This window comes from Vanellus vanellus, assembly GCF_965231255.1.
Source record: "Vanellus vanellus genome assembly, chromosome: 2".
Lineage (NCBI taxonomy): Eukaryota > Metazoa > Chordata > Aves > Charadriiformes > Charadriidae > Vanellus > Vanellus vanellus.
Genome location: NC_138906.1, coordinates 156212655 through 156238457, shown reverse-complemented (window position 1 = coordinate 156238457; position 25803 = coordinate 156212655). Strand labels below are relative to the sequence as shown.

The following is a 25803-nucleotide window of genomic DNA, read 5'->3' as shown; positions in this document are numbered from 1 at the left end:
TCAGTCCCCTGGATGGTCCCAGAGCTCCCAGCTAGTCTCCACAGAGGTGACACAAGGGACTGATCTGAGAGAAGGTGATTGCCTGAGCTCCTGGAGACCCTCACAGCAAAGCCTTTGCCTAATTCCTGCAGGAGGAATTAGGTGGGAGCCCATGTGGGAATTTTGGGTAGTGCCAGAGGTTCTATCAGGCAGCTCCTGCTGTGCTTAGATCATTTTATAGACACTATTTGGTGTGCCAATGCATTAGCATCTAGGATGGAGAATTTGGCCATGCTGGGGACTGCCCCAGGCAGCACCTGCTGCAGAACTGACAAACTTAGACATTGATGAGCTCCTTCTAAATACTCAGTAGAAATTGTTCCTGCAGATGCAGAAACAGTGATGTAGAACAGCCTTCTGCACATGGTAAATATAGTTAGGGGATGTTTTGCTCATATTTTAAGATCATCTATAGCAGGTCATGTGGTACCCTGACCCAGCTGGACTACAGGAACTGAGCAGGATGGCAGTGTGGGGAGTCTCACCAGATCCAGCAGAAGACACTGTCGCAGGGATCCTCACAATAGCGTCTCCATTTGCGGTGTGGAGAGTGAGCCAAACAACCCATCCAAGAGATGTGATTTCCCACGCGAGCATTACCCTGTGCCAAGACCCCAATAAGTTAGGGATTTTCTTGAAGAAACAAACACTCTCCATGAGACAACAGATGCTGCACATTTGCTGTGCAGATGTGAAAGACTCGAAGCCCTAGAGCTCTACAGTTATCACCATCTAGACCTTGTTGTCCAGCACTGCACCAGGGATCGTGGGAGCCCTGCAAATGTCAATGGGGCATGAACCCTCAGAGCTGCTAGACTATCTGCAGAAGGGCACACACAAAAGTCTATAAGTCTTGGGGCTTTTGGGGCTGGGGCCATCTGCTTGTTACAAATGCTGGTGACCATTTACAGCTGTTCAGTTCTATAAATGTTCACGCTGATTTCACTACCACTGCCAGCAGTGGGCCCAGAGAGCTTCTTGGCAGTGAAAGGAATTTGAATACAGTATTGTACGAACAAAACAAAAAAACCAACCAACCAAACAAAAAAAGATCCTGCCACCAAATAACGTTGTTTTTCAGTAAGCTGTAGCTGCTACCCTCAGATAGGGCAAAGGAAAGCTGTGAAAGACTAGCAGGAGTCAGACTTTTGACTGCTGTCTAACAAGTGGATCTTCATTCAGCAGCATGTCCTGCGTGCCCCATGCAAGACCTTCTCCAGGTCTTTACACTGTGCTCCAGGACTTGCCCTCCACTGCCCTGGCTCGGTGGTACTGATCACCATGTGGGTCCCTCCATGGGGTTGGAGTTGTTTTGCCAGACTGCTCCAAGCTCTGCTGGTCGCACTTCCCTATTTTTATTCTATCCCAGCCTTAAAACAACATTAAAGAATCTGGCTCAAAAAAAAAAAACCTCATTCCCATAGGCTCAAAACAGCATTATCTTTAGGAATTTTGTATTCTCTGGCCAAGCATACACACCAATTACACAAGCTTATCACTGCTATCATGAGTTCATTTTCACTCTTATAGTAAATGCACAGCAATCGTGCTTTTATTGTTTATGTTTTAATAATGGATTGCCACCCAGAAAAAAATGAGAAACACTGCTGTAGGCAACTGGGAAGCAGTCCAGAGCTACCCTCCTGTGTGTTCCTGATGCTGGATTTTGAGGCTCACGCTTATTTGTCTCAGTTCAGATCTAGTAAGAAAGTTATTCTGTATTTGCATTAGCATGAAGGAGCATATTCTGCTAAAATCACCACTTTCTCCCCCATGTGTTTTGTCTCATTACATGTGGTAGCATCAGATTCCCAGAGGAAGAGTATTTGGCTAAATGACTGTGCTAACTATCCCACCAGTTGTTAAACACATTGCACAGTTTCTACTACTACTCTAATTTTAACATCCTAATTTTGATTTATACTATATAGCTACTAAATAAAACTCCAGTACTTCAAAAACCACCCAACCTTTGAAACAATGTTTTCCATTAACAGTGTTAACAGTTAGATTGTGTTTCAGTGCAGTATAACTAACACCACCTACCAAAAGACCAAACTTCTTATACCAACATGCAAAAAAGTCACCTTCACCATGACCCTAATTTTAAAAAGGATTCAGTCTATTCCACCCTGCCAGAAAATTATTCATTATGTTCCATGCTAAATATGATTTTTCATTCTGGAGGAGGGGTGGGAATATATATATATCGATACATCTGGTTAGTATGTTACACATATTAGTAATGTACCAGGAAGCTCCTACCACCAAGAGCTTCAAATCTAGGTAGACACTTTGGGCAGAAGCAGTGACAGTGGCAGCAGTGAGGGGTACATAGGATGGATAGGATAGGATAGGATAGGATAGGATAGGATAGGATAGGATAGGATAGGATAGGATAGGATAGGACAGGACAGGACCGGACAGGAACCGGAGAGGCTGTTCTCTTACCATATAACCAAGAGTGTGCTCAGTGTGGAAAAGCTAATGGGGATGTGGTTTGGCAGTACTGGGTGGTGAGGAAGAGATTACAAGTAGAGGTTCCTGCATGCTCTGTGACTTTCTCACCTTTTAATTCCACCTCAAATATTGAGAAATGTCATTGTCTAGCTTATATGATAGTTTCCATCAAAGAAAGTCAAAGTACTTTCTAAAGAAAGTCATTGTGAAAGTAATTGTGCCCATTAATGGAGAGGGGACTAGGACACAAAACAAGGATTTGTCCATGGCCATACAGTTGGACAGTGGCCTTCAGAGCCTGCAGGCCAGGGCTTATACACAAAAAAACACTGACATAAAGAAAAAAACCCACACCCACAACCAAACCACCACAACAAAAAAATCTCAAAAAAAACCTAGCAACAACTATTCCACTGAGCAAGTTTGCTTGAGGAATCTTCCAGGCAGATGGAAGAAGTGTTCAAACATCTCTCCTAGGACCCATCATGCAACAGGTGGGATTATCAAAGGATGCTTTAATGTCACATAACCAACATCACTTAGATTTCAGTATTAAATACCTTCACAGTTTTTCAAAACAGCATTTAAAGCAATTTTGTCTGGAATTTGTAAATACAGTGGGTTTACTTCCTATAGAAATCTCTGATTTAACAAAGAACCGTGGGTCCATTTTACAATCTTAGCTGTGAATGCATCTGTTGTCTGTAAAGGACCTGCTCCTACCCTGCCTCACACACCTTCCCTGCCTTGCTCGAGTCTGGCCCTACTTTTCTTTCAGGTGATTCCTGCCCCTGGAAAGCTAACTCAGACTGATTACACTAAAATAAAAACATATTTTCAATGTTTCCCTCCTAGACCTGCCTTATAATTTGATCTGGGCAAATAAGTACATTGTAGTAATTCCCCCGAATGTGACAGTTCCCATCTTAATTAACTGTAGGCACTTTGTGTCTTATTTCTGGAGCACAAGAGAAACATCCAAGAATCAAAAATATACTCTTTTCTTTGAGATCAGTCTTCCATTGCCCGCCCTGGACTTACACCCAATTTACAATGCGGTGAGACAACTGGCACAGAGATCATCTGAAGCAAGAGGAGGAACTAAGCCTTTGCAGAGCTCAAAAGAGAAACAAAAAGAATATAGCAATGTCACATACATATGCAAAAAATTATAATAATATTATAAAGGACCTGAAGGTGAGCACTATTATTCCCAGCGTTCCAGTGATAGCTTTGTACTTTCCCGTTCCTCGGTGCAGCAGGCTTTCTGCCTGTCCACACATCGCCTATGCAGCACAAGGCCTTTCTTGGGAAGTCCACTACTTCCCCTGCCATGCGGTTATGCCACGCAACGGGTGGGAGCAAGATCCCAACTGCTGGTTTGCGGCTCATGTTCATCGCTACATCGCTCTTGCGATGGCAATGAGGGAGCAAGGCGCTTCTGAAGCACAGAGAATCTGGACATGCCTCCTGTTTGGAGTATCAAGTTGCTGCTCCCATGAGGACATGTAGGTAGGGGAGCCTTGCTAAGGTCCTGGAGGACTCCTAGGGAGCCCTTCTCCTCCTGTGACCAGCAGGACCATGCTTCTCTTGGGCTGGTGGCTGTTCTTGGGAGACAAACTTGTGCTGAAGTCATAGCGTGAGCTCAGCAGCATCTCTGAGGGACCAATCTTGGAGAATTGCCTGTTTCCAAATTACAAACTCCTCTCTTCCTTTCTTTTCTGTCCTAGCAGCCCATCTGTTTCCCACCACTTCAACAGGTTGATTTACGGCCCTGGGAATGGCACGGAAAGGGGGGAGATGACCTTAGTTCACCTGTGCCAGGGTACAGCTGGAGCTCAAGGCTACAGAAGGAGCAAACTAGCTTTTCCAGCCAAACTGCTTTGCACAAAGGAAGCAAACGCTTCTGGCACCTGCACAGCAGCTGTGGGGCACCGGGCTGCAGGCACAGATGTCTGGGGACAGATGAGCAGCAAATACTGCAGGAGATCCCAGGGCAGGAAAAGCCCAAAGACCTCGTGGACAGTGTGCTTCACAGGCGCCGTAGCATGAGTGGGGTGAGAGGCAGGACACCTCCAAGTGGGTCTTGCGGTAATGCACAGGATTTGGCAGGTCGAGGACGTGTCATCTTTGGGCTGTGGGGTCAGAACCACGTGGTTGTAACACACGACATATCACACCCCTGCAGCATTAAAAAAAAAAAAAAAAGGTTAAGACCAGGAAAGAACAAGATTGTAAAAATATTTTGGTTGCTTTGACATCCAACCAGATTAACATGTTTCTGATGAAAAGGAAAACCGGGGCTGAAACATGTTGGGTGAAATCTGGAGTTCCACTACCTTTTTCCTCATGATTTATTACACGTTAAAGAATTAACTGCAATGCAAACTTCTGATCTTGGCATTTGAAACATCTTGGGCTTAGCTTAGGGAGCGGGGGGAGGTTGGTATGCAAGAGATAAAAAACTAATTCAAACAACTGCAAAGTGACAGGATCAAAGTAACTTGGAATGAAAAAGTTAAGAAACTAATGCACTGAAAGAGATCTGCAGAGCAAGCACAGGACACCAGGACAGGAAAAACTCTACATTGCTATAGCGTCAACACTGTAGTTTTAAGCCTTTATTTTCAGAGATTGTTGGGTTCAGTTCTTTCATAAAATTGCTTGAAACCAAGGCAAAATTTTCCAGGGTTCTGAGCTTGATCCTGTCAATTTTAAGGTAATTTTAACGGTAGCAGGAACTACCCCCAGATCTGTGTGCAAAAGAAACCTGAAGGCTTCCTGGCACCCGCTTCTGCATTCACTTGTGCCAGAGTTGTATTTGCAGAAGGGAAACGTGTTCCTTTGCAACCTGGCCCGTAACTCCCCGGCTGTGGGAACATTTTCGCAGTTTGCCTAGCTAACATGTGACTCGAGTAGGTGCACATACAGCTTTCACACACATACCTCTTTCATGTACACACAAGTAGGTTCCTGCTTTGAAAAACTGAATGCATAAAGCGTTTGCTGGCAAACAGCTGTGCATTAATTTCATTTTCAAATGCCATGATGTGCGTAAAAACCTGGATAGCTTCAAAGTAGGAAAAGAAAAACAATGCTTTCATAGTTTTGAAAATAAGTCATAATGCAACCTCCAGATTATGAAGTTCTTCGGGCGTTCTTGACATCTTCATAACCCCATCAGCGCCGATGAGTAATGATTGCTGAATGCTGACTTTAAAGCCAACAGGCTCCCTCAGCATCGAGGAAGGGGTGGATTGCTTGGTGGGATTAGGCAGGTTGCCAGCCCCCCACTAGAAATGTCTTTTCCAAGGCATGACACCAGTCAAGTGAGACGTCCCACCACCATGCAACAGGGTCATCTGCATCGGGGTTGGAGCCTGCCCTGCTGCATCTCAGCACACATAGACATAGGAGGGGCTGCCATGGAGGAACGAGTAGGGTTAGTTCAGGCACGTTCCTCAGAAAGCCTTACTTAAACGTGGCTGCTGCAGTGTTTGGGATCACTGGAGGAACTGGACTCCCTTCCAGCTCTCTCATTACTTGTCAGGTTTCCAGCACTGGGCTTCCGACACTGGACTTCCTTCCTGTCTAGATCCGTCTGCTGAGCTGGTTGGTGTCAGGGTAACAAGATGGGAACGTCATTATCCAGACCTGATTTTGTCTAACCTCCGTCATCTGAAACGTGTTCAAGGATCACAATCCTGTTTCCAACTTAAAGGAATTCTGGATGAGCCGGCTTTGAGCTACCATTGCTACACTGATAAGGCAAAAAGGAAGAAGAAAAGCACTAGAAGGGTTCGAGCACCTTCCAAAAGCCCTTCAAAAATTACATCTCTGCTACAAAATAGCACAGACAATCATAAAGAATCCACAACTATAGAAAGACCTTGTGTCCTTACCTGCTCCACCTGGAAGTGGGGTGGGAGCTGTGTTCCCTGCACTGCTGTCTGAGGGGCGAGCTTGCATATGTGGCCTTGCAATGGTTTTGCTGTCAGGAGGCCAGTTTTTTTTACATAAGACATGAACGCTGGCCTCTTTGCCTGATAAAAAGAGGAAAAAAAAACAAGAACAGGCAGTGTCCTGACTCTGTCTCCAGTAGCCCCTCTAGTAAAGCTGAGCCTGAAGAACCTCCTCAGCATCACCCTCACAACCCTTTCTTCATGGTTTGTTTTTTTTTTTCTGTATTTTTGTTCTTTTACAAGGAAAAAAAGCCCTTCCCCTTGTTTGGGTACCCAGACAGTTCCTCAGACATCACTGCTGCGCTTCCGACTTGGAGGTACTTTGGTGCTCCTTGTCCCAGGAGGCAGTTTCTGTGTTTTCCAACCCCCTCATTTCTTTCAGGTCACTGAATGGCTTCTTCCATTTAGCTTGACTTTAGCTGAGCCCACAGTCCCCCCGCAGATCCAAAGCCTATTCAACAGCAGCTAGCAGCATTATGTCCCCTAACAATTTGTTTATACAGCGCAAGTGGAAGGGGCCCTAATCTAGTTCAGGCATTTAAATGCTGCTAAAATACAAATGGTAAAAGATGATTATTTGACTTGTTTGAAAGGGTCCACTTTTCACAGCAGACCCTTTCAGAAGGCCAAGTGATGGAGAGAGACTTTTGCTAAGCTTTTTCTGCACTTGAAGCCTCGCTGGCAACTACAGACAGGATCTTGGAAGTACCGAGTGCTCTGCTCATCCCACCGCACATCCCGGCTTCCTTGCAAATAGTCACACCGAACACTGCAACTGCAGTGTGGGTATGTACAGATTGTGTCAGAAACATCACTGTCAGGAGAAGCTTGTAGCTGAAATTAGGAGTTTGCACTCTGCCACGCACTGGAAGCCACTAGGCACCAGCAGCCGACTTTGGAGTAACAGTTTTCTCTGTTGCAAACCTGAGCGTTCAGTAGCTGTACACCCAATTAAACACCAGTTTTTATCTTCTGTTCCTGCTCCTGCTGCACAAACCTGTATTTCAGAAACTACCCTTGCAAGTGTGATTAGCAGACCTGAGGCAGGTAATGTTGGCAGAGGTGCCAGCGGAGAGGCACCTTTTCTTTCTCTCTTAGTTCAAAAGCCAGAAGTCACTCTTGGGGTACATAAAGATTCAGGGTACACAAACACAATTACAAGCCTGCACTCCTGGGACAGGGAAGCACAGACATCAGGTACCAATCACACTGTCTCCAGGTGGGGAGATGATCTGGGAGGCTGTTTCCCTTGGGCCTGTACCTTAGCATCTCTTACACTATCTTATTTTTACTTTTATTTTCACGATTAAAACGTCACCTCTGTTTTCTTACAGCTCTAAGGTGGGGACGAAGGGGGAGGAAGAGACAATGAAGACTGCTATAAAGGCTTTTTCATACCAAGGACCAATATATCGGATGCTGGCCCTGGGAAACTTTTATTCACCTCTGCTGGAATGGGAAAGGAAAATAGCTGGAACAAGCACAGCTCTCGGATACATGCGGTGCAATTGTCTATACAAGGTAGTTCCACGGGAACCCCACTGTAGAACCAGACAAACTCAGCAAACACGGCCAAGCGCACAGTGTGCCGAAGGAAAAATGTGAGGCATTAAACATTTCCTTTCCTTTCTCTATTACCTTTTCACAACAGGACAGAAACCATCTGAATATTTTTTCCTTGTAAATTTTCTGAAATGACTTTAAAAAAGCACTTAGAGACACATGTCCCTTAGCAGCAGCACTGATCCTTTACTAATTCATGAAGAAAAAATACGAAATAATTGGTAAGAGCTGATCCCTTGGAAAACAGAGATGCCTGATTTTATAACTTGGCCTGGTCACTTGGGCTCACTTGGAGCGACACAGGAATGTGAGTGCTACGACCGCCAGCATTGCAACACCCATCCTTCCCATCCTTCTCTCACCTTCCTGAAGCTGCTGGAACCAAACAAGCGCGCTCATTCACTACACCTGGCACCTGGGAATGGGATTTAAAAAAAAAACAACCAACCCAAACATCCAGGGTGTTGTACATGAGCTACCTAAATTAGCCAGTGAGAACTGCTGGAGAAAAGGGTGTGTTACAGCCTCGTCCTCTCTAGGGCTTAGGTGCCTTGTTCAGGTTTAGCGGGACATGCTTCTTTTCACTCTGGATTCACAGCCCTGAAAACTTAATTAGAGCTTTTCACCTTGCATTAATTAACATGAGAAATGACGGGACCTCTCTTCACTCTGCTTTTTCTCCACCCACCCGTTATCCTTGAATAACCCATCACCTGTGGGTTCCCGCTCTCCCTGGGCGCAGGGTTGCATTCCTACTGGGGAGGAGGGACCCATGCGCCTGCTCAGTGAGGCAGCAGATGAAGGAGGGTTGGGGGTCTCCTCCTGCTGCCTTTTGGAGGGAAGGGGATCTGTTTTGTGTAGCCCAGTGTGAGGGGCATGGTCTGAGAGACCCTACTAGACCGAGGCAAGCTTGTCCGGGGACAATCCTATATGTAGGTCCCACCCACGCTGAGGAGGCGAGTCCCAGGTTGCCCAACTCACGTTAACCTGCAGCACTTGTGTGTACCTGGGAGCAAACGGTGTCAGAAATGAATAGCATTGCTTCAAAGAGGAGCAAGATGCTGCATTTAGGGACCCACATGACTCGTATGGCTGAAACGAGCAGGACTTACAACCTCTCTGATGACCCCAAAGTGTTGCTCTCATATACACCAAATGGTCCAGAACTGCCTGGAGTTTTCAGCTTAGGAAGGAGCCAGGGCTGCTCTGCAAGGAGCAGAAACAAAGGCAGCCCAGAGGGTGTTTGGTGTCTGCAGTCACATTGCTGTGGGGCAGCACCCCCAGGCCCGCTGGTGGCATCTCCAAGCCGGCAATGTGACAGCATTGTCCTCTCTGGCGCCTGAGTTGGAGCCCTGAGCCCCCCATCAGGCACCAAATCGCTCCATCGGAGGAAAGTGAGCATGAGAAAAACTGCAAAATGGGCAGTGTAGCCTCCTTGGGCCCTAAAAATTTGCAGTCAAAGGGCAAAGAAAAGTTTTGAAATGTGCAAAAGCATCCACGACGATCACTTACCACCGTCATCCCACACAGCCGTGAAACAACTTGTATTCTACTTTCGTACCGCTGAAATGTAACTACCTTTGTGACACCTATTAGTTGTAATCCACTTTATTTAAAAAAAAAAAAAAAATCCACAAAAAACAAACCCCCAAAAAACTCTCCGGCAAACCCAAAGTTGCTCTTTCGCTAGGGGTCCCCTGCCGCGGATCCCCTTCGCCGCCCTGCGACAGCCCGGCGGCGCGGAGGGGAGCTGGGGACTGCCACCGCCGCTCCCCCGGTCCCCTCAGCGCTCAGTGCCACCGCACCCCGGGCTCGATGCGAGCCACCGCTCAGCCACGGCGTGTCCCCACGACGTGTCCGTGGGAGGGTGGGGGACACGACACACCCCCGGCCACACACATACACACACACACACACACACACACGCGTGGCGGCAGCAGGCGGCGCCGCCAGGTGCGCCCGCCCCGTCGCGGCCCCGGGGGCGGGGGGGGACGGGGAGGGACGGGGTGGGGGGGGGCGGCCGCGGCTCCTCGCCCCACCCCGCCGCGCCGGGAGCTCACCGCCCCCCCCCGGCTGAAGTCCGGTGCCGGCGCGGCGTGCCGGGGGTGCCGTCAGTCGGCGTTTCCAGCATGCTCCTAAGATGGCGGTAGCAGCGGCGGCGGGCGGGGGCGGGCGGGCGCAGCGCAGCGGCTGGCTGGAAGTTTTGGTGCGGGAGCGGTGGCACAAAGTGTTGGCCAACTTGGGCGGCGAGGCGCTGGTGCTGAGCGGCGAGGAGCGCTCCGACGGCGCGGCCCATAACGGGCTGGGGGGCGATGGGGGGGCGGCGTGCCGCGGGGCCGAGGGCGGCGGGGGGGCGGCGGCGGTGCGCACCGCCTTCACCGACCCCCCCGAGCAGGTGCCCGAGGCCGTCTCCAACAAGAAGCGGTGCGTGAAGGTGCTGAAGCAGGAGCTGGGCGGGCTGGGCATCAGCATCAAGGGGGGCAAGGAGAACAAGATGCCCATCCTCATCAGCAAGATCTTCAAGGGGCTGGCGGCCGACCAGACCCAGGCCCTCTACGTGGGCGATGCCATCCTGGCCGTCAACGGCACCGACCTGCGGGATGCCACCCACGACGAGGCGGTGCAGGCGCTCAAGCGGGCCGGCAAGGAGGTGCTGCTGGAAGGTAGGGACCGGGGGATGCGACGCGGAGACGGGAGGGACGGGGGGACAGCCCGGCTGCCAGCACGCCAGGGGCGAGAGGCTTTGGGACAGGTCGGATCGGCTGTCAAAGAGGCGGTGGAGCCGAGCCGGGGGGTGGGGGTAACGAGTGCCCCGAACTGCCCCCCCCCCCCCCCGGGCTTCTCCTACCGCTCCTCCGGGCGTCTTTCCAGCGGGGAGAGTTTTATTCCCCCCTCACACCCCACCCCGAGCCGTGCCGTGCCGGGACTCCCGACGGCGTTGGGTTCGGGTCGGAGCCCCTCGGGAAGGGACGAGCGGGCTGCCGGGGAGCTGGGCTTGAACTTTCCGTCTTCCCGTCAGCCGCCGGAGCCCCCTCCCGTCCCGTCCCGTCCCGTCCCTGTCCCGTCCCCCCCCCGCCCCCCCCCGCCCCGCCGGTGCGCGGCCGCCGGAGCCCCCCCCGCAGTCCCGTCTCGTCCCGGCGGCGGGTCGGCTCCCCGGCTGAGGGCTCACGGTGGGGGCCTGGCCGACCCCCGCCGGGGAGAGGGACCTTCAGGATCTGCCGCTTGGACGTTGTCGCAGCTTTTCAGACCAAGAAAGATGGGGGGGGGGGGGGGGGGAGTTGGGTGCCGGGAGAGCAGAGGTTAAAGGAGTAAAGGAGCCCCCTTGGGCCGTAAGCGAAGGGCTGGGGGGACTTTTACCGAGCCAGCTCGGAATGCCCGAACCCCCGCGGCTGTCCAGTCCTCCCTTGTCCCCTTCCACCACCCCGGTCCTGGCTGGGGAAGAGGCAGGAAAAGAGGCTCGAATGAAGCTGGCGGTGCCTCACTGACACATCAGCCATCCCTGCAGAGCAGCGGCTCCCGTTCCCTTTCTCAAGGGTGCCTAAACCTGGTTTGTAAGAAGGAGCCTTCGAAACCCAGCCCGGAGTAAGGAGCAGGCGCTGGTGTGTGTGGAGGAGTCATGGAGGGAGGGTGTCCCCCCAGAACGGGTCGAGTGTTCAGTTCCCCAGGACAGCGAATGCGTGAGGAAAGAGGTGTTCACAGGCGTTTAATCCTTGTCTTCTGACAAGGACTAATTGACTTGCTCCACCTGAGAGAATGAACAGCTTCAGAAATGCCCTTGGCGCGTGTTTGATAAAGTGATTGCGTATTTCCCCAGAAGTTCATTTAACAGGAGGTCAGTGGCATCTGAGGCATGCTGCTGCGCCTTCTTCCCCTGTGCCATCGCTGTCCTCTGAGCCACAGGCGCTCCCACCTCGCTGTGCCTATAGCCCTCTCAGTACCACACATTTTTTCACGTGTGTCTTTTTGGTGCTTATTCCGAGGAGCAAAAGGGGTGCGCAACCATCTATGGCATAAAGTGATGGAAAAAGTTTGAAGGGGAGGGAAGGTGAGAAAACTTCATCTGCAGTAGTGTACGCTGAGGAACTGGTGTTGTCCACAATAGTAAAAACTGCGAAGAAGTTAGTGTCCCGTGAAGATTTAAGAAGCTGAGAGCAATTGCATCTCCCTTCTTTGCCTGCCCCGTGCTGCTCATGGGACCAAAGTGCGTCTTGTCTTCCCTCACTGCAGCCGAGCGGCTTAGGAAGAAACCTGTGAAGTCTTAATAGGAACTTCTCTTTGAGGTCTGAATTGAGGCTGTTGCATCTAAATTCTGTCATTGGTTTGTTTATGCAGTTTAAGGGCTTCCTGGGGTGCGGGCCAGGCAACAGCTGACCTTTGGTGTGATCTAATGAGTAATGTATATACTGCTTGCGACAGTCTCCCTCCCTCTGTGTAGTGCCTGCAATAGCAGCACCTGAACATGCTGCTTCTGTACCAGTCTTAAAAAAACCCTCAGTTTTCTTCCTGATAGGAGCGAAGATGAAGCCGTTTCAGCGTGGACTCTTAGCACCATCTTTCTATCTGTTCCTTTCGTGGTCGCAGCTATTTTCTTGCATTTCTCTGCTCCGTGAAGGCTGGTGTGCCTCAGTGGTTGTTTCTGCGACTGAATTTGTAATCTGTAAGTCGAGAGCATATTTCAGTAGTCATCCTTGTGTAGAGTTAAAATATTCTGCCGCTGAACTCAGTATTTTGTCCTGCCTTTCTCTTGCCATTTCAGCGGAGGAACCAAGAGGAGAGTTGGCCACAGCATTGCCCCGGGAGGCTCCTTCAGTGGGAACCTCTCTACGTGAATGGCTTCTGTAAACAGGAGGTTTAAAACAACTCTCTGCAATTCAATTTCCCACTTTGAAGCTCTTTCTTCGGTAGCACGGTCTAAAATGGTCTTTTTATTACTAAAGGAAGGAAAATCCAAGTGTTTTTTTTTTTTTTTTCCCTTTAAAGTATAGGAGGGAGAGCTTTGATTTTCCTTTCCTTCCAGACAATAGGAATTTGCCATTTCCTGACTTCTTAGAGAGTTATGTATTGCAAAAAGCAGCCTGCAGTGGGGCAGGGCAAGACCTGCTGCGCAGCTCCTCTCTAGGATCTTCCTCCAATTAACAGAGCAATGCCGGTATGTGTTGCAGGGTCAAAATGTAACATTTACCTTTTTCAGGGAGTTTCTGAGACTTGCTTGTGACTTCCAGACCAGGAAAGCTGAATTTGCAAAGGCACGACAAGGTGTGAAGCACTGGGGGCGCATTTCATGGTGCAGCCGGGCTGTGGGTATTGCCCAATGCGTTCTGCGTTCCTGGAAAGGGTCTTATGGTTGAGTATTTCCTAGAGGTTATCGGCAGTGAGGATGCGGTCAGTATGGCTCAATACACCCAACGGCAGAGTGCTGGAGCCCGTCTGTTACATAGTGCCCTTCCTAAAATTGCTTGCTCAGTGAGATGAGGCATTTACCAGCTCAGCACTAAACCCTCTTCTCTCCCGCATTCCTGTGCGGGGAGGAAGGGAGGGGAGAATCCCTCCCCAGCCCTCTGCAGGGTGTGTGGGCTGCAGGGCTGGCACTGGGGGTGGGTGGCGGGAGGAGGAAGGTCAGCGAAGAGGGGAAGGGATGGGGCAGTGCTCCGTTTGAACACGTGCCCCTTTTGCTGCGTTGGTCATTGTCTCTGAGCTGGTGGAAATAGAAGCGACTTGCTGAAGGATTAGGAGAGGCGTAGCTGTGCTGCTGTGGGGTGGCAGAGCTGTGAAGCCCGGTGGGATAGGTCCTACTCTAACAAGTTTAATAGGCATCCTGGGTTGTTTGGTCCTGTCGTTTTGCGTCTTGGAGGACATTGTTCTGTCACAGTCCTCATTTGTATAATACAGCTACTAAGATGAAGTTGTATAAATCAGTTCGGTCTTACAGGTCTGGTCTGTGGGATTGGCCAGGGTGCCTTGAAATCAGGTAGGATTTGATAAATGGGAGGGAAATAAGTGAACAGGTGACACTGCCATAGCTGTAAGAAGGCTCAGGAGGAGAAGGAAGCGATGGTGAGGATGGGTTGAGCCCTAGGAAGTCCTGCTGTCTCATCATCTGCAGGGATAGACCTCTTCTGCCTGCAGGGTTTAATTTCCTGTGAGCTTTCCGTCACAGCCTGGACATGGGTGCAGGGAGCAAAGCAGTCAGTGAGCAGGGGCAGGGGAAGAATTAGTATTGGGCTTGTCAGCCCTGGATGGCTTCTCAGGTGTTCAGTATATTGGGATGGAGCTTCTCACCAGCGTGCACGAGCGCAAAGAATTTCCCTATGTGAGAGACTCCTTGTACAGTGCATATTTGCAGGCGTGGAAGGCAGCTAAAATTCTGACAGCTATTGTTTGTACATATAATTTCCCTGTGGCTCTGTTAAATTGGGTCTTCTTAAATAAGCACTTTGGAAAATCAAGCAGCCCCTCTTGTGCCGCGTGAAGCACGTTACATTCAAGTGACTCTCAAGACACAAAAGGTGTTTGTTTTCATCGAACCATCCTAGATGAGAGCAGTCCCTTGCCATGCTCTGTAACCGAGCTGGTAGTGCTTTACTTGTATTCTGTATGTGTTTGTTAAGAAAATGAAAAATTGGAGTAGCCTGGGCTATTGTCAGACAGGACCCCTCCGCATGGTGCTGTATTTGGATGTGGAGGAAAAAACACCACGCATGTTTTTTTGCTAGCTGGCTGCAGGGTATTTTTCTAGATTGCATCACTTCCTAAGTTGTTAAAAGTGTGTGGACGAGCTTCTGATGATGATGGTGGAAGGTATATAGTGGAAAAAGGAGCATCTTCTTGGTGTTGCTAGTTTTTTATTGGTTTTGAGCAATTCCCGGTTAAGCTAACACAATTGCAAGGTAGGGGTTATGGCCGCCTTGAGGAGCGGCTCTCGTGGCCTCTCTGGGTTTGCAGAAATTTCCCACAGAGAGGCAGCCCCCTGCATAGTGAATTTTAGCATGTGGACAGTAGACCGTAGTCATATTCTGTAGCCTTTTTGGGAGTAATCCACAGCTTTAAAGCAACGTACAAATAAGCGTGGTGCAGTCCATGCTGTAGTAACATGTATTACTTTCCAAACAGTATTTCTGTAAGAATTGTAAGGAATTCTCCCCTTCCTACCCTTTTAAAATTTTCTGTGGATGAAACAAAGTGACTCTGCCAGTGTGAATTACATGTTGAAATAGCGTAAAATAGGCACAGGCTACTTGTTTGCTGTATTTTTCTCTCTTAGCTATGTTTTCATGTTTCTTTCAGTAAAGTAGTGGCACCAGGAGATTCTGTGGGTTAACAAAATACAATATTTATCCAAGAAAGTGTGTCTTTTGCAAGCGCAGGAGAAAAATGAGGCACAGGGCACCTAGTAAGTGCCTACGTGACATAACTACTTATAACAGTCAAGGCTGTAAATCTCAGTGATTGCAAATTGTGTGCATAGTTATTCACACTTCCAGTAAATGTATGGAGAAAACACTTTACCTTTTTTTTTTTTTGTTGTTGGTGCCAGCAAATATGCAGTTAAGGAAATGCTTTGTACTTAGAGGCCATACCGCATTTCATAGCCTTCGTAGCTGCCCTTGGCACACAGCAGTTTGAAAGTGAAATTGAAAGGGAAAGGAGCAGGTAATCTTATTCTCAAGAATATCGGGTCTAAGCAGTCCTCAAGCATGTCAGTTTTGATTGTTTCAGCTGCCTGCGGCTGATGGGGAAGCTTGAGTGGGAACACTTGATGTGTCTTTCATTGATTAGATTAGATTAGAGGCTAATTTAGCAGTCCAGACAGTCTGTATCACCTTTCACAGATAAGAATCAGTACATCCTCCATGCAATAAATCTGGTACAAGTCCTCTTTCTCAGTTACTGTAAAGAAAATCAGGCAGTTGTGGGTAACATGTTCCTGGATTTATTTGAACCAAGTGCAGGGTGCCCCCTCAACCCACCCACCCTGGAAATCATATACTAAGTCCTATAGAAGGGACTTAGTACCAGCTCCTTAAGGGTGCTTAGAAGATTACATATGTCTAGGGATCTGGGATTCAATTGTACGTGCAGAGTCTACATGTTAAGTATCATTAGGAAAAAAAGCATTTTTTAAAATCCCAGCAGTAATTCCTTTGTGGAAAATTAAATTGAAAACTTGGTATAACTCTTTGAAGAATCTGTAAACCATTACACAGAGTAAAATTGAAAGCTGAAGGCTTTTGCTATAGTTAATGAAACAGTGTTTGTATCTTAATTTTGCCATGGCAGGTGCCTTTTCACTGAAGGCCAGTCCTATCCTCCAGGGAAGGCACTCTCACACAGGTGATTGTCAGCAGCATCGTCTCTCCCCATCCCTGCTGCCTGCTGGGTTTGGGGCAGAAGCACTCGCTGCACGTCCATCCCGAGGGAGCTGGTGAGGAGTCTTCATAATTCCAACCAGAGTTTGGATTTGGGACAGCCTGATGCAGGTGCTGATCCCAATAGATTGATGGTTTCAGGCATAGGTTAGGAAGGATTTCAAAATTTTCTTTACTTTCCTAATCTCGCTGTTTTTGTTACACATGGTGTGGAGCTTCTCCTGGTAGTAATTTATCTGTAAATTTGACTTTAAGTATAGCATCCATTTGTGTGCCTTCAGAGTTCATAAGTGTTGGAGAGTTTACCGTATCTATTTGTAATCTGTTCCAGTGGTCACTTATTTCCAGGCTTTAAGAACACCTTATTTCCATTCCATTTTTCTAATTTAGATTTCTGATCGTAGGATTATTTTGTACTTTATTCTGCAAGATTATGTTGCCATGGCTACTCGTTAGAATTGCTACAGCTACTTCAGTAGAAGGGAAATTGGAGGAAACAGTAGTTCAAGAGAGCAATAGCATACATAAATGAACAAAACATGATTGGAACAAAGCTGTCCCAGCAGTGCATGGGAGACGCTGGCTTTCCAAGTCTGAAAAAATTCTTCTAGCATCTCAGAAAAATAGTTGATGAAGAAGGGATGGTAGCAGTGTTTCTAGAACATGCAAAAAGTCTTTTAACTATATATTGTATAGGGTTTGTGAGTAGCTTATATAACGTAGTTTTGCTGGCCTTGACGTGGTGGGTGTGAGGCTCATCTCTCTTACCCCCTCCCAACCCCTCATTGGTCTCACTACAGTGACTGGTGTGAAGTGAACTTTGCTTGGTTCAGCTGTGACACCTCTCCAAACCTTAAACTATGTCGAGCAGAGAAAAACACTGCTGTCAGCATAAGCTGCGCCTGCGCTCAGGTCTTTGCCAGGACATCTGTACTTAGAGCGATCGGGGAGAGCATCGTACTGTTGTGGCAGTTTGGGAAAGAGCTGGGACTCTGAATAGTAGGAATAAATAGTCTGTTTTGGCAGGGGCACAAACCTCCTTGTAGAGATGGCAAGGAACATCAGGAGAGTGGCAGCATTTGGTACCTGCCTTGAGGAGCATCACACTGCAGGGAGGGAGAAGATGTTCGAGGTGAGGCATGGCTGATTTGGGCTGGAGAAGTTTGCGACAAACTACAAGGTATGCAGAAAGTGTGGAGTGCTACTTGTCGCTCATGCTATGTGTTGGAAGTTGTGTTAGGAGCCTCCTTCATGCCCTTAAATAAATGGCTGTCAGCTGCTATTTTGCAGGACCAAGGCGGCTGCTCTGTGAGGCTTGGTCCCCATGCTTTAAAAGATGGCTAATGGCCCTGCCTTCTGTGCCTTGCACATCTGGAAGAGAGAGGATTCATTGAAATTACGGCAGCCAGTATCTTGCAATGTCCAGCAACACTGAATAATGGAACTAGGACACAAAAGTTTTTTACCTAACTCTGTTTGCAGGAGAAGTTGGGAAAAGACCGAATTGGCTTGTTCATCGTTCACTTAGTTATCAAAACGTACTTTTCTCTAGAACGTGAGTTAACACATTTGCTTACAAAAGTTTTAATCAACTGTGACTAGTCCTTCAGTTTGCTTCACCACTAGATACTGCCTTGCTGTTGGGTTAAGTTCATTCCTTCACGTAAATTAAATTAAGGGACATAATTTCTGTATAACTCTTTGGCAGACTTGAATTTCTGACTGCTGCTACTGTACACTTCTGTTACGGTCTGGCTTTAATTTTGTCTGTCTAGAAGTTGAACTGCTGAACTGGTTATGGCTTTCACTCGCATATACTAAGGGCATGACAGAGTAGGTCACTGCCAAAGCAGCACATCTGTATTATAGCAATTGGGTAAAATGGAGTTCTTAATTGTAAGGAAATGAGCCAGAACAGTAGATGTGGAGAAACTGTCTCTGATTAGAAATGATTAACATACAGCACACTCCTAAAAATGTTGTGCAGCTTTTTGCTGAACTGTTGGAAGTCATACTTGTTGGCACAGCTCTAAAAGTCATCAAAACTAAGGCTGTGGCTATGTTCATCCCTCTCTGCTCAGGGATGTTTCCATGCAAAGATGACATTTGAGCAGTGAATCTGCTTCAGGCAGCACAGAGGTGAGTAACGTGTGAATAGTTTCTGTTCACTTTAATGGCATGCTAATGGTAAATTCCTGGTATGGTGTAAGTATCTGAGAAACAGGATCCTTTTTCCCAGTATCTGAAAGTTAGAGGCATATCATTACATAAAGTAAAATTAAAAAACTTTTTTTTTTTTAAAAGGGCAGTATCAGCATATAGATTCACTTCTGGCAAAGGAGGCACAACTTAACTGATTTACTCCAGCAGATAACATGATCTTATGGGACTATTTATCAGCCTCATGTGCCCTTTCAGGGAAATACGGACTTTAGTTAAGCTTTATGTTCCATTTGCTGTAGGCATATTCTGCTGGTGCAATACCTATTTTTGCTTTTAACATAAGTCGTTATGAGAGAGTATTGAAAGCTATACGATGGAAATAACGTATCTCCACTCTTATCTGAGTTATTTCAAGAATAGCTGTTTCCAGGATGATTTACTATACTAACACATGTGTTTTAACTGCCATTGGCTCTGATTTTGCAAGGGGACCAAGAGGCAGCAGTGTGAAGATGAAGATGCTGGAGAGGTTTAGTGTTATCCGGCACGTAGCTTATAAGGCTGCTTTAAGCTAATAGTTTTAACTCAGACAGTGAGAGTTTATCCGTTTGTCCCAGAGTTTGGGCTTTAGTCACTGCGAAGCAGCCTGGAAGGACTGAGACAGTAGTGGGGCTGGCAGGACAGCAGTGGCAGATATGGTTTCCCTCGTAGCAGGCAGCTTCCCGTTGGTCATACTCTTGCTGGGCAGGAGCCAGTGGGCTCCTTCTCTTGCTGACGTGAAGCCAAAGGAGGGATTTAATTATTGGATGTTCGGGAGTATTTTCCAGGAATGAGGCGGTGAGCAGGATTTGCCTTCAGTACTTGCTGCTTGAATTCTTTGTGGGTTTTTTTTTTTTTTGGTTGATTTGCATTTTTTGGGTTTTGTTTTGTGGAAATTTGTTTTTGTTTTTGTTTTTTTGTTCTTGTTGTTTTTTTTGTTGTTGGAGATGCTGTGGGCAGGAAAAAAACCTCCCAAATGAGTTTCCTAAAGAACACATTATCCTTGGCAATCCTTTGATTTATTTGTCCTGTCTTATGCAGTGGCGGACTCTCCTGGTGCACAGCCTCCATCAGCAATGTATGGCTGGGATGGAGGGATGTCTCCAGAGAACCAACAGGATTCCTGTAGGATTACCTACCATATAATACGCACCTAGGCACAGAGACACACACTGTAAGATGTATTTATGTACATAGTTCTGTAATGAACAGCCCCATCAGCAGGCATTCCTTGTTTGGGGCTTGACCTTCAAGTGTGCTTGACGCCAACATGGTTGTACCAACTTTAGGCTGCTGGGGCTTTTACCAGGTCTGGAGAGGCTGAGCTGATGCCCATGTTATCCGTCGGGTCTCTCCACTGTAAGGGTGGTGTGGTGGGCTGTCCTGGCTCAACACTGCACGGAGTCCTCCAGAGCAAGGGATGTGGCTGGTTGTGAGCTCTGTCAAATAAAGTCAGGAAGATGTGCTTACTGCAAGAGAAGTGGAGCGAGCTTCAAGTTGGAATGACTTGGATGATGACAGCAGGCTCTTTGTGAAGAGCTCCAGCTGTTATTACTGTGCTTTGCCTAAATTAAACCCATCTAGATTTTAGATGCTCAGGTAAATGGCCAATCAAAGTGTTAACATAGCTCAAATTCTTCAAACAGTTGAGGAAGTCATGAGCATGCTGGTGGGGAGAGACACAAGGAACACTTAAACCTGCTGACAAACCTCAAGGTGGTACAGATGCTACAGCTAATACTCTTGAAACTGCTATTGCTCTCATGGCTTTTGTTTGCCGCCTTCTTTGCAGGGGTAGCGGTTGGGTTGCAGGCTGATGCCGGGGTGTTTATAGAACATGGCTCTTGTCTAGCTCTGGGGAGGAAATCTGTATTCCTGCCTTAAAAAAGGTAAAAAGTCTCACAGAAACTTCAGTCTTCTTTATGTTTGTGGAACGCTGGAGAAGTGTCCAACCAAAAAGGCAATAAAAGAAAACAGCATTTCCATTCAGGAAGAATGCAAATGAAAGCAACTAGGTTTAAGAAGTTTCCAGTCCATTCAGTGAATGGCTGTCTGTATAAATAAGCCAGACCTAAGTGATGTACGAGGGCAGGTCATAAAGAAAACATTGCAGTAACAAACTAGTGGCATTTCCACTTAACACATTAAAATCAACCCTGAGAGCCTTCATTAAGGAAAACCGTAAGTTGAAGTTCTAAGAGATGGTATATAAAATATCCCTGGAACTGAAAATGATCCTGTTGTCAGTTTTATGTTTTCCTTTCACTATGTTATATCTATTTTAATAAACGGGTGGGATAGACTATCAAGAGAGCAGCACTTTGTCTGTGAAGCCTTGAGGAAATAAATAGTAAGTCTGGGCATATTATAAATTTCAGCCAATAAAAATAAACTTAAATTGATTTTGGGCTTTGCCTGTGTAAGGACTGCTATGCTAGGACCATTCTGTGTTGATCTTGTTTTATATATATCTTGAACTTTTCTGCTAGGCATACCTTGAAATGTTAGTATTTAATGCTTGAGTTTTCATTTAAGTACTGCCAGAGCTTTCTGTCCATGTGCATAACTAGTATTGAGACCCTAGAAAGGTTTCAAGGTTCACTCTCTTAACAAAATATTGAGGAACAAATACCTTTTCATTTTTGAGGGAGGAAAGGAAGGGTTGACTTGAAAACACACAAGTTTCTGTGGGAAGCTTTATGATGTATTAATTTCAAATGGCATTTTCTATTTAAAAAGAGCAATTTGCTTTCAAAAGGCTGATTTGAACTTGCATTTAAGAACTTAGTTGTAAGTAGAATTTTCTGTATGGAATAGCAGAGAATTACCCAATGTACCTTCTCCTCACGGAGAATCTTTGCAATCATGTCACGTTTATCAACAGGAAATTTTCATGGCCAAAAAGTTTTGACCAACTATATGCAGTAGTTTTTTCCCATTTTGTTAAAATACATAGTTCGTTTCTGTAAGTGCAGGTATTTATTCTGTTTTTTGGAAACTTTAGATGTGCTGTTCTCTTTAATCACTTTGTTCTGTTACTTTTCTATCAATACACCCATTGTACAAAGTGGATAAGGATGTATGTTTGCTATGAGCCAAGACAGATACGCTTCCAGTGGAGATGTGACAAGTGATATATTATATGAATTCCTGTAAAACATTTATGTTTGGTCTTTTCAGTTAGTCATAGGTCTGGGGTACACTTCCTTGTTTCTGTGAAATGCATAGAAGCAGCCTTGAATACAGAGGGAAATGAGGAAGAAACTCACCAAGCCTCTAAAACTTGCCTAAAATAGCTCTTCTGGGTGTAATTTTAATACCTCCTCAATGCAGCTGTAACTTAAATTGGCCCACTACCTTTTTAGCTTTTGTTGTATTACAGACTTTGTGTAGAACTGTATGTATATGAAAGAACCAAGAAGTCTTTGTGAAACCATAAAGGGTGGGATTTTTTTTTTTTTTTGTGGGGCAGTATGCAATGCATTATTTTGTTTCTTTATTTTCCCTTTGCTCTCTTTCTGTTCACTATTGCATTGGCTGATGTTGGTTTAGGAATGCCTTTAAATGTAGCTGTTTAATTCCAAAGCTGACCTAGCCCTGATGTGGGCACAGCTATAAACGTCTATCAGCAATATTACATGAGCACAAAGTACAAGTGGGTGCTCACATATAGCATATGCTGTGGGCTGTGCGTGTTGTAAACGCGTTTGCTTGTATCCAAGACAGAATTTGTTTGTTGTTGGTGCTGTGTAGATTGTTAATTGTTCTATGAAAATGGAAATAAATAGAGTCTTGATTATACCTGCACTGAAGGAGTCTGTGGATTGATTCATTTGCTGGAGTGCTTCACAGGAGGCTGCACCTGCAATTTTGGTTTTTCTCAGGGTCTGTGTTCTCCACCTGGACTCCACCGTCTGTGTCCGGCTGTCTGTGGCTGAGCCACCAGCAGCGAGCGGGCAATGGCCAGGCTGGTGGGGACAACCTGCCGTCAGCTACAGAGTGCTGAGAAAGGAGAGTGAACAGGGAGCTGAAGGTGGGAGAGCGAAAGCCACCTCCTGTTCAACTTGGCATGAATTTTCCCATTGATTTCAGTGGGCTTTGGATATTTTTTAGCAGGCAATATTGACATAAATCACTGATGGGGGGGAAAAAATGCTGAGGCAGCTTTATCCTGTCTCTGATGCCTACTGCATTAATTCTTCTTTAAAATAATATGGACAGATCTTTGGTCCTTACTGGATGTTGATTCACTTCGCTGGCTTCCTGTGTGGCTGAAAAGACCTGCTTGCAAAGTTTTCAGCTGGGGCTGTGTGTTAACATGCAGCTTTACTGTGCTTAGCAAACCTGTCTCCATACTCCTCCTCCACAACCCTTTTGGCTGGTCCCTCCTCTCTTCCCGCTCTCCCAAAGCTCAAGGAGCGAAAGCATTGTAAAATAGACATGGCAGCAGTTCAGCCTCCGAGTTCAGTCATTTTGTGCAATAATAATTGATTAAACAATTGTTATTTCTTAATCTACTGTTCAGTGCTAATCACAAAGGTTGAATAACTCAGCGCAGTCGGATCTGTGCCTAAGCTGTGGGTCCTTGTCTCACATTAGAAAAGCATCAAAATGTTACTTCTGCAAACCTGCAAGGTTTCTCTCAAATTTCAGAGTGACAGATACTCTATCAACAGCTTTCCAAAGAACTTTTTGGGTTTTCTTTCTGGTTCAGAGCAAAGCTCTGACCTCTGCAACAGCAGAGACAAACTAAATATAATGTTTAACTGGAGCAGGAAGCAGTCATTGTTTTTGGAGACAACAAAAATGTAGTTTCAGGTGAAAGCTGGTTTGTAGAGTTATTTTTTTTTCTCCAAAAAGCTGCACCCAGCAGAAGTTTGACCTCTTTCCTGTTGAACGGGAGGTTTGCAAGTGCCTTCCCACCCCCTCTGTAGCACTGTTAATGCATACGTGGTTCTCCAGGAGAAAGTAGAGTTTGCTGCTCCCTCGGTGCCACTGCAGTGTATAACACCAGGCTGTGACAGTCATCAGAGGTATTCCAGGTGTGCAGAGTACACCAAGCCCAGAGCCTCTGCAGGTCTTATCCCTGACCCAACAATGCAGTGTTTTTCTCCTCCCCGATTTTTCTGGACATCATTCACCTCCTTTCTGTCTCCCAACTGCATCATTTAGGATGCGAGGCAACATCAGAAAAAGTTTGATGTTTATCAGCCTGATTATGCAGGAAAACCTGCAGTTGTAGCCTCACAAGTAATTGCATAATCAAAATGTGAGCTTGCTGACTTTATCCTGGCTGCTTTGTGTGTCTGAGCACTGGCAGATCCCTGCTGGGGTTGAAGGCTGTGTCCGGGCAGGCTCCATCAGCTGCTGATGGCCACCGGGCTAACAGCCAAGCCTGATGGTTTTTGTTATCTCTAAAGAGGTGCAAAGTTGCAACCGAAGTTTGAGAGTGATTGAAAAGTGACAGAACTGGTATCATCACAAGACAGTACATAAACTGCAAGCATACTGTATTTTGTGTCTGAAATTCTAGGAGAATTTGGGTTAGCTCAGGAGCCCAAAGGTCTCCAGGCCTGGAATGCAACCCAATGACCTTGTGGTTTTTTACCCTTTTAAATATAGGCATCATTACAAAATACAGTGAGTTGAAACTAACCCCTAATTTTAAAGCTGTAATCATAGCTTTCAAGGAGTGTTGCAAAGGCGGCTCTTACAGTATTACATGAAGAGTACCCAGTTAAAGTATAATAACTGATTCAGAAAAGTCAAGTGTGGCGCAGCTCTGCAATGATAACTCTGTGCTTTTTGAACGTTATTTCCTTGATAAATGTTGGGAAAAGAAGAACGTGAGTCTAATTCAACAGGCACTTCAGCCGCAGTACCCCTGGCATCGGCTCCTCTGGGGCTGAGTTCTGGCTGAAGGTCGCCCATGGTGAGTCCTCTGAACAGTCCTGCTGAAGATTTGTATGAGCTGCAGCGGCCAAGGAGGCCAAAGAGGGCCTGTCGGCCTTGGCTTTCTCTGGAAGGAGGATTACTTGTGTCCCAGAACCACCTCCTACCACATCCCTGTTCAGTATGGGCCCCAGCAGCTCCCCTTGGGCTGGCCTTCCTCATGGCTGCCGGGCTGGATTCGTGGCTCCGGGGCACAGGTGCTCCCTGAAAAGCCTTGCAGAGCAAAATTAGGTCACGCCTCCTCTTCAGCCTTTAAATAAATATTGTGTAATAACAATATATGAAAACACCAATATGTGAAGATAACTCTGCTTCGCAGGCTGCAGCACGGTGGGCAGGGAGCAAGGACGGGCAGAACGCCCCATCCTGTTCTCTGCCATGTATGTGTGTAGGCCTCACTCCCTGTGCCCCAATCCTGCAACTATATGGATCCAGATGTCCTCTGCATACATCAGATGACTTAATATATTTCACTGAAACTAAGTTTCGGTAAGACTGTGCAAGATGAAGACCCACGATTTTGTTTTCCCTCTCCTGTGGGCCCGCGAGTGCTGATTGCACTATATAAAGCTGTTCGCTGTTAGGCCTGTCACTGTTCAAGGTGAGGAGAAAAAGTGTTCATGTTTTTATTATCATTCCTCCCTCCCAACCTATGCAGCACCAAAACAAACAAGCAAATGGCAGCGATTGCCAAGGAGAGAAGAACCATTTTGCAGATCATAGCTTTTTCCACTGGAAAAAATGTGGCCGTGTTTAACTTCTTTTTAAAGAGCGGCAATGTTGAATATACAAATTAAACTCCAATTTACACAGTTGTGATTTTCGTGAGCGCTTAACACAAGTATTCTCAAAGTGCAACATTTTGAAATAATGACATTTGCTAGGAACAGTTGATGTGGACAACACAGTCTTTGGGGAGATGGGGCAGCACTCGTGTTCCTACCCTTCCCCCTTGGGCGCCAGCCCCTGCCAGGCCAGCCATGGCAGCCAGGCGGGAGGACGGCGGCCAGCTCTGAACAGACCGGTCTTTGTGTCCCCAGCACAAACGTCCCTCTTCTTTTGGAGGGAATGGGCAAAACAGGTTCTGACCCAGCACAACCGGCTGTTTGCGGCTTGTCCGTCAGCAGTGGAGACACAACTGCCTCCTCTGTGTCCCTGTTGAAACGCTGCTGCGGAGTGAACCGTCAAGCAGGCAGTTAAACAGTTCCAATCTTTATAAGCCAAAGTTTAACATCGGCCATAAGGTATTTCAGCTGTGT

General features: G+C 46.8%; 1 protein-coding gene across 1 annotated transcript in view; it reads left to right on the top strand.

Moving 5' to 3' along the window:
• Positions 1-10164: 10164 nt before the first annotated feature.
• Positions 10165-25803, top strand: part of SNTB1 (syntrophin beta 1) — a gene marked incomplete at its 5' end in the record, with an annotated part of 117166 nt that continues 101527 nt past the window's right edge. The window contains one exon of the mRNA XM_082479991.1: positions 10165-10687. Coding sequence (XP_082336117.1) covers positions 10165-10687 — 523 coding nt within the window. The remainder of the gene's footprint in view (positions 10688-25803) is intronic.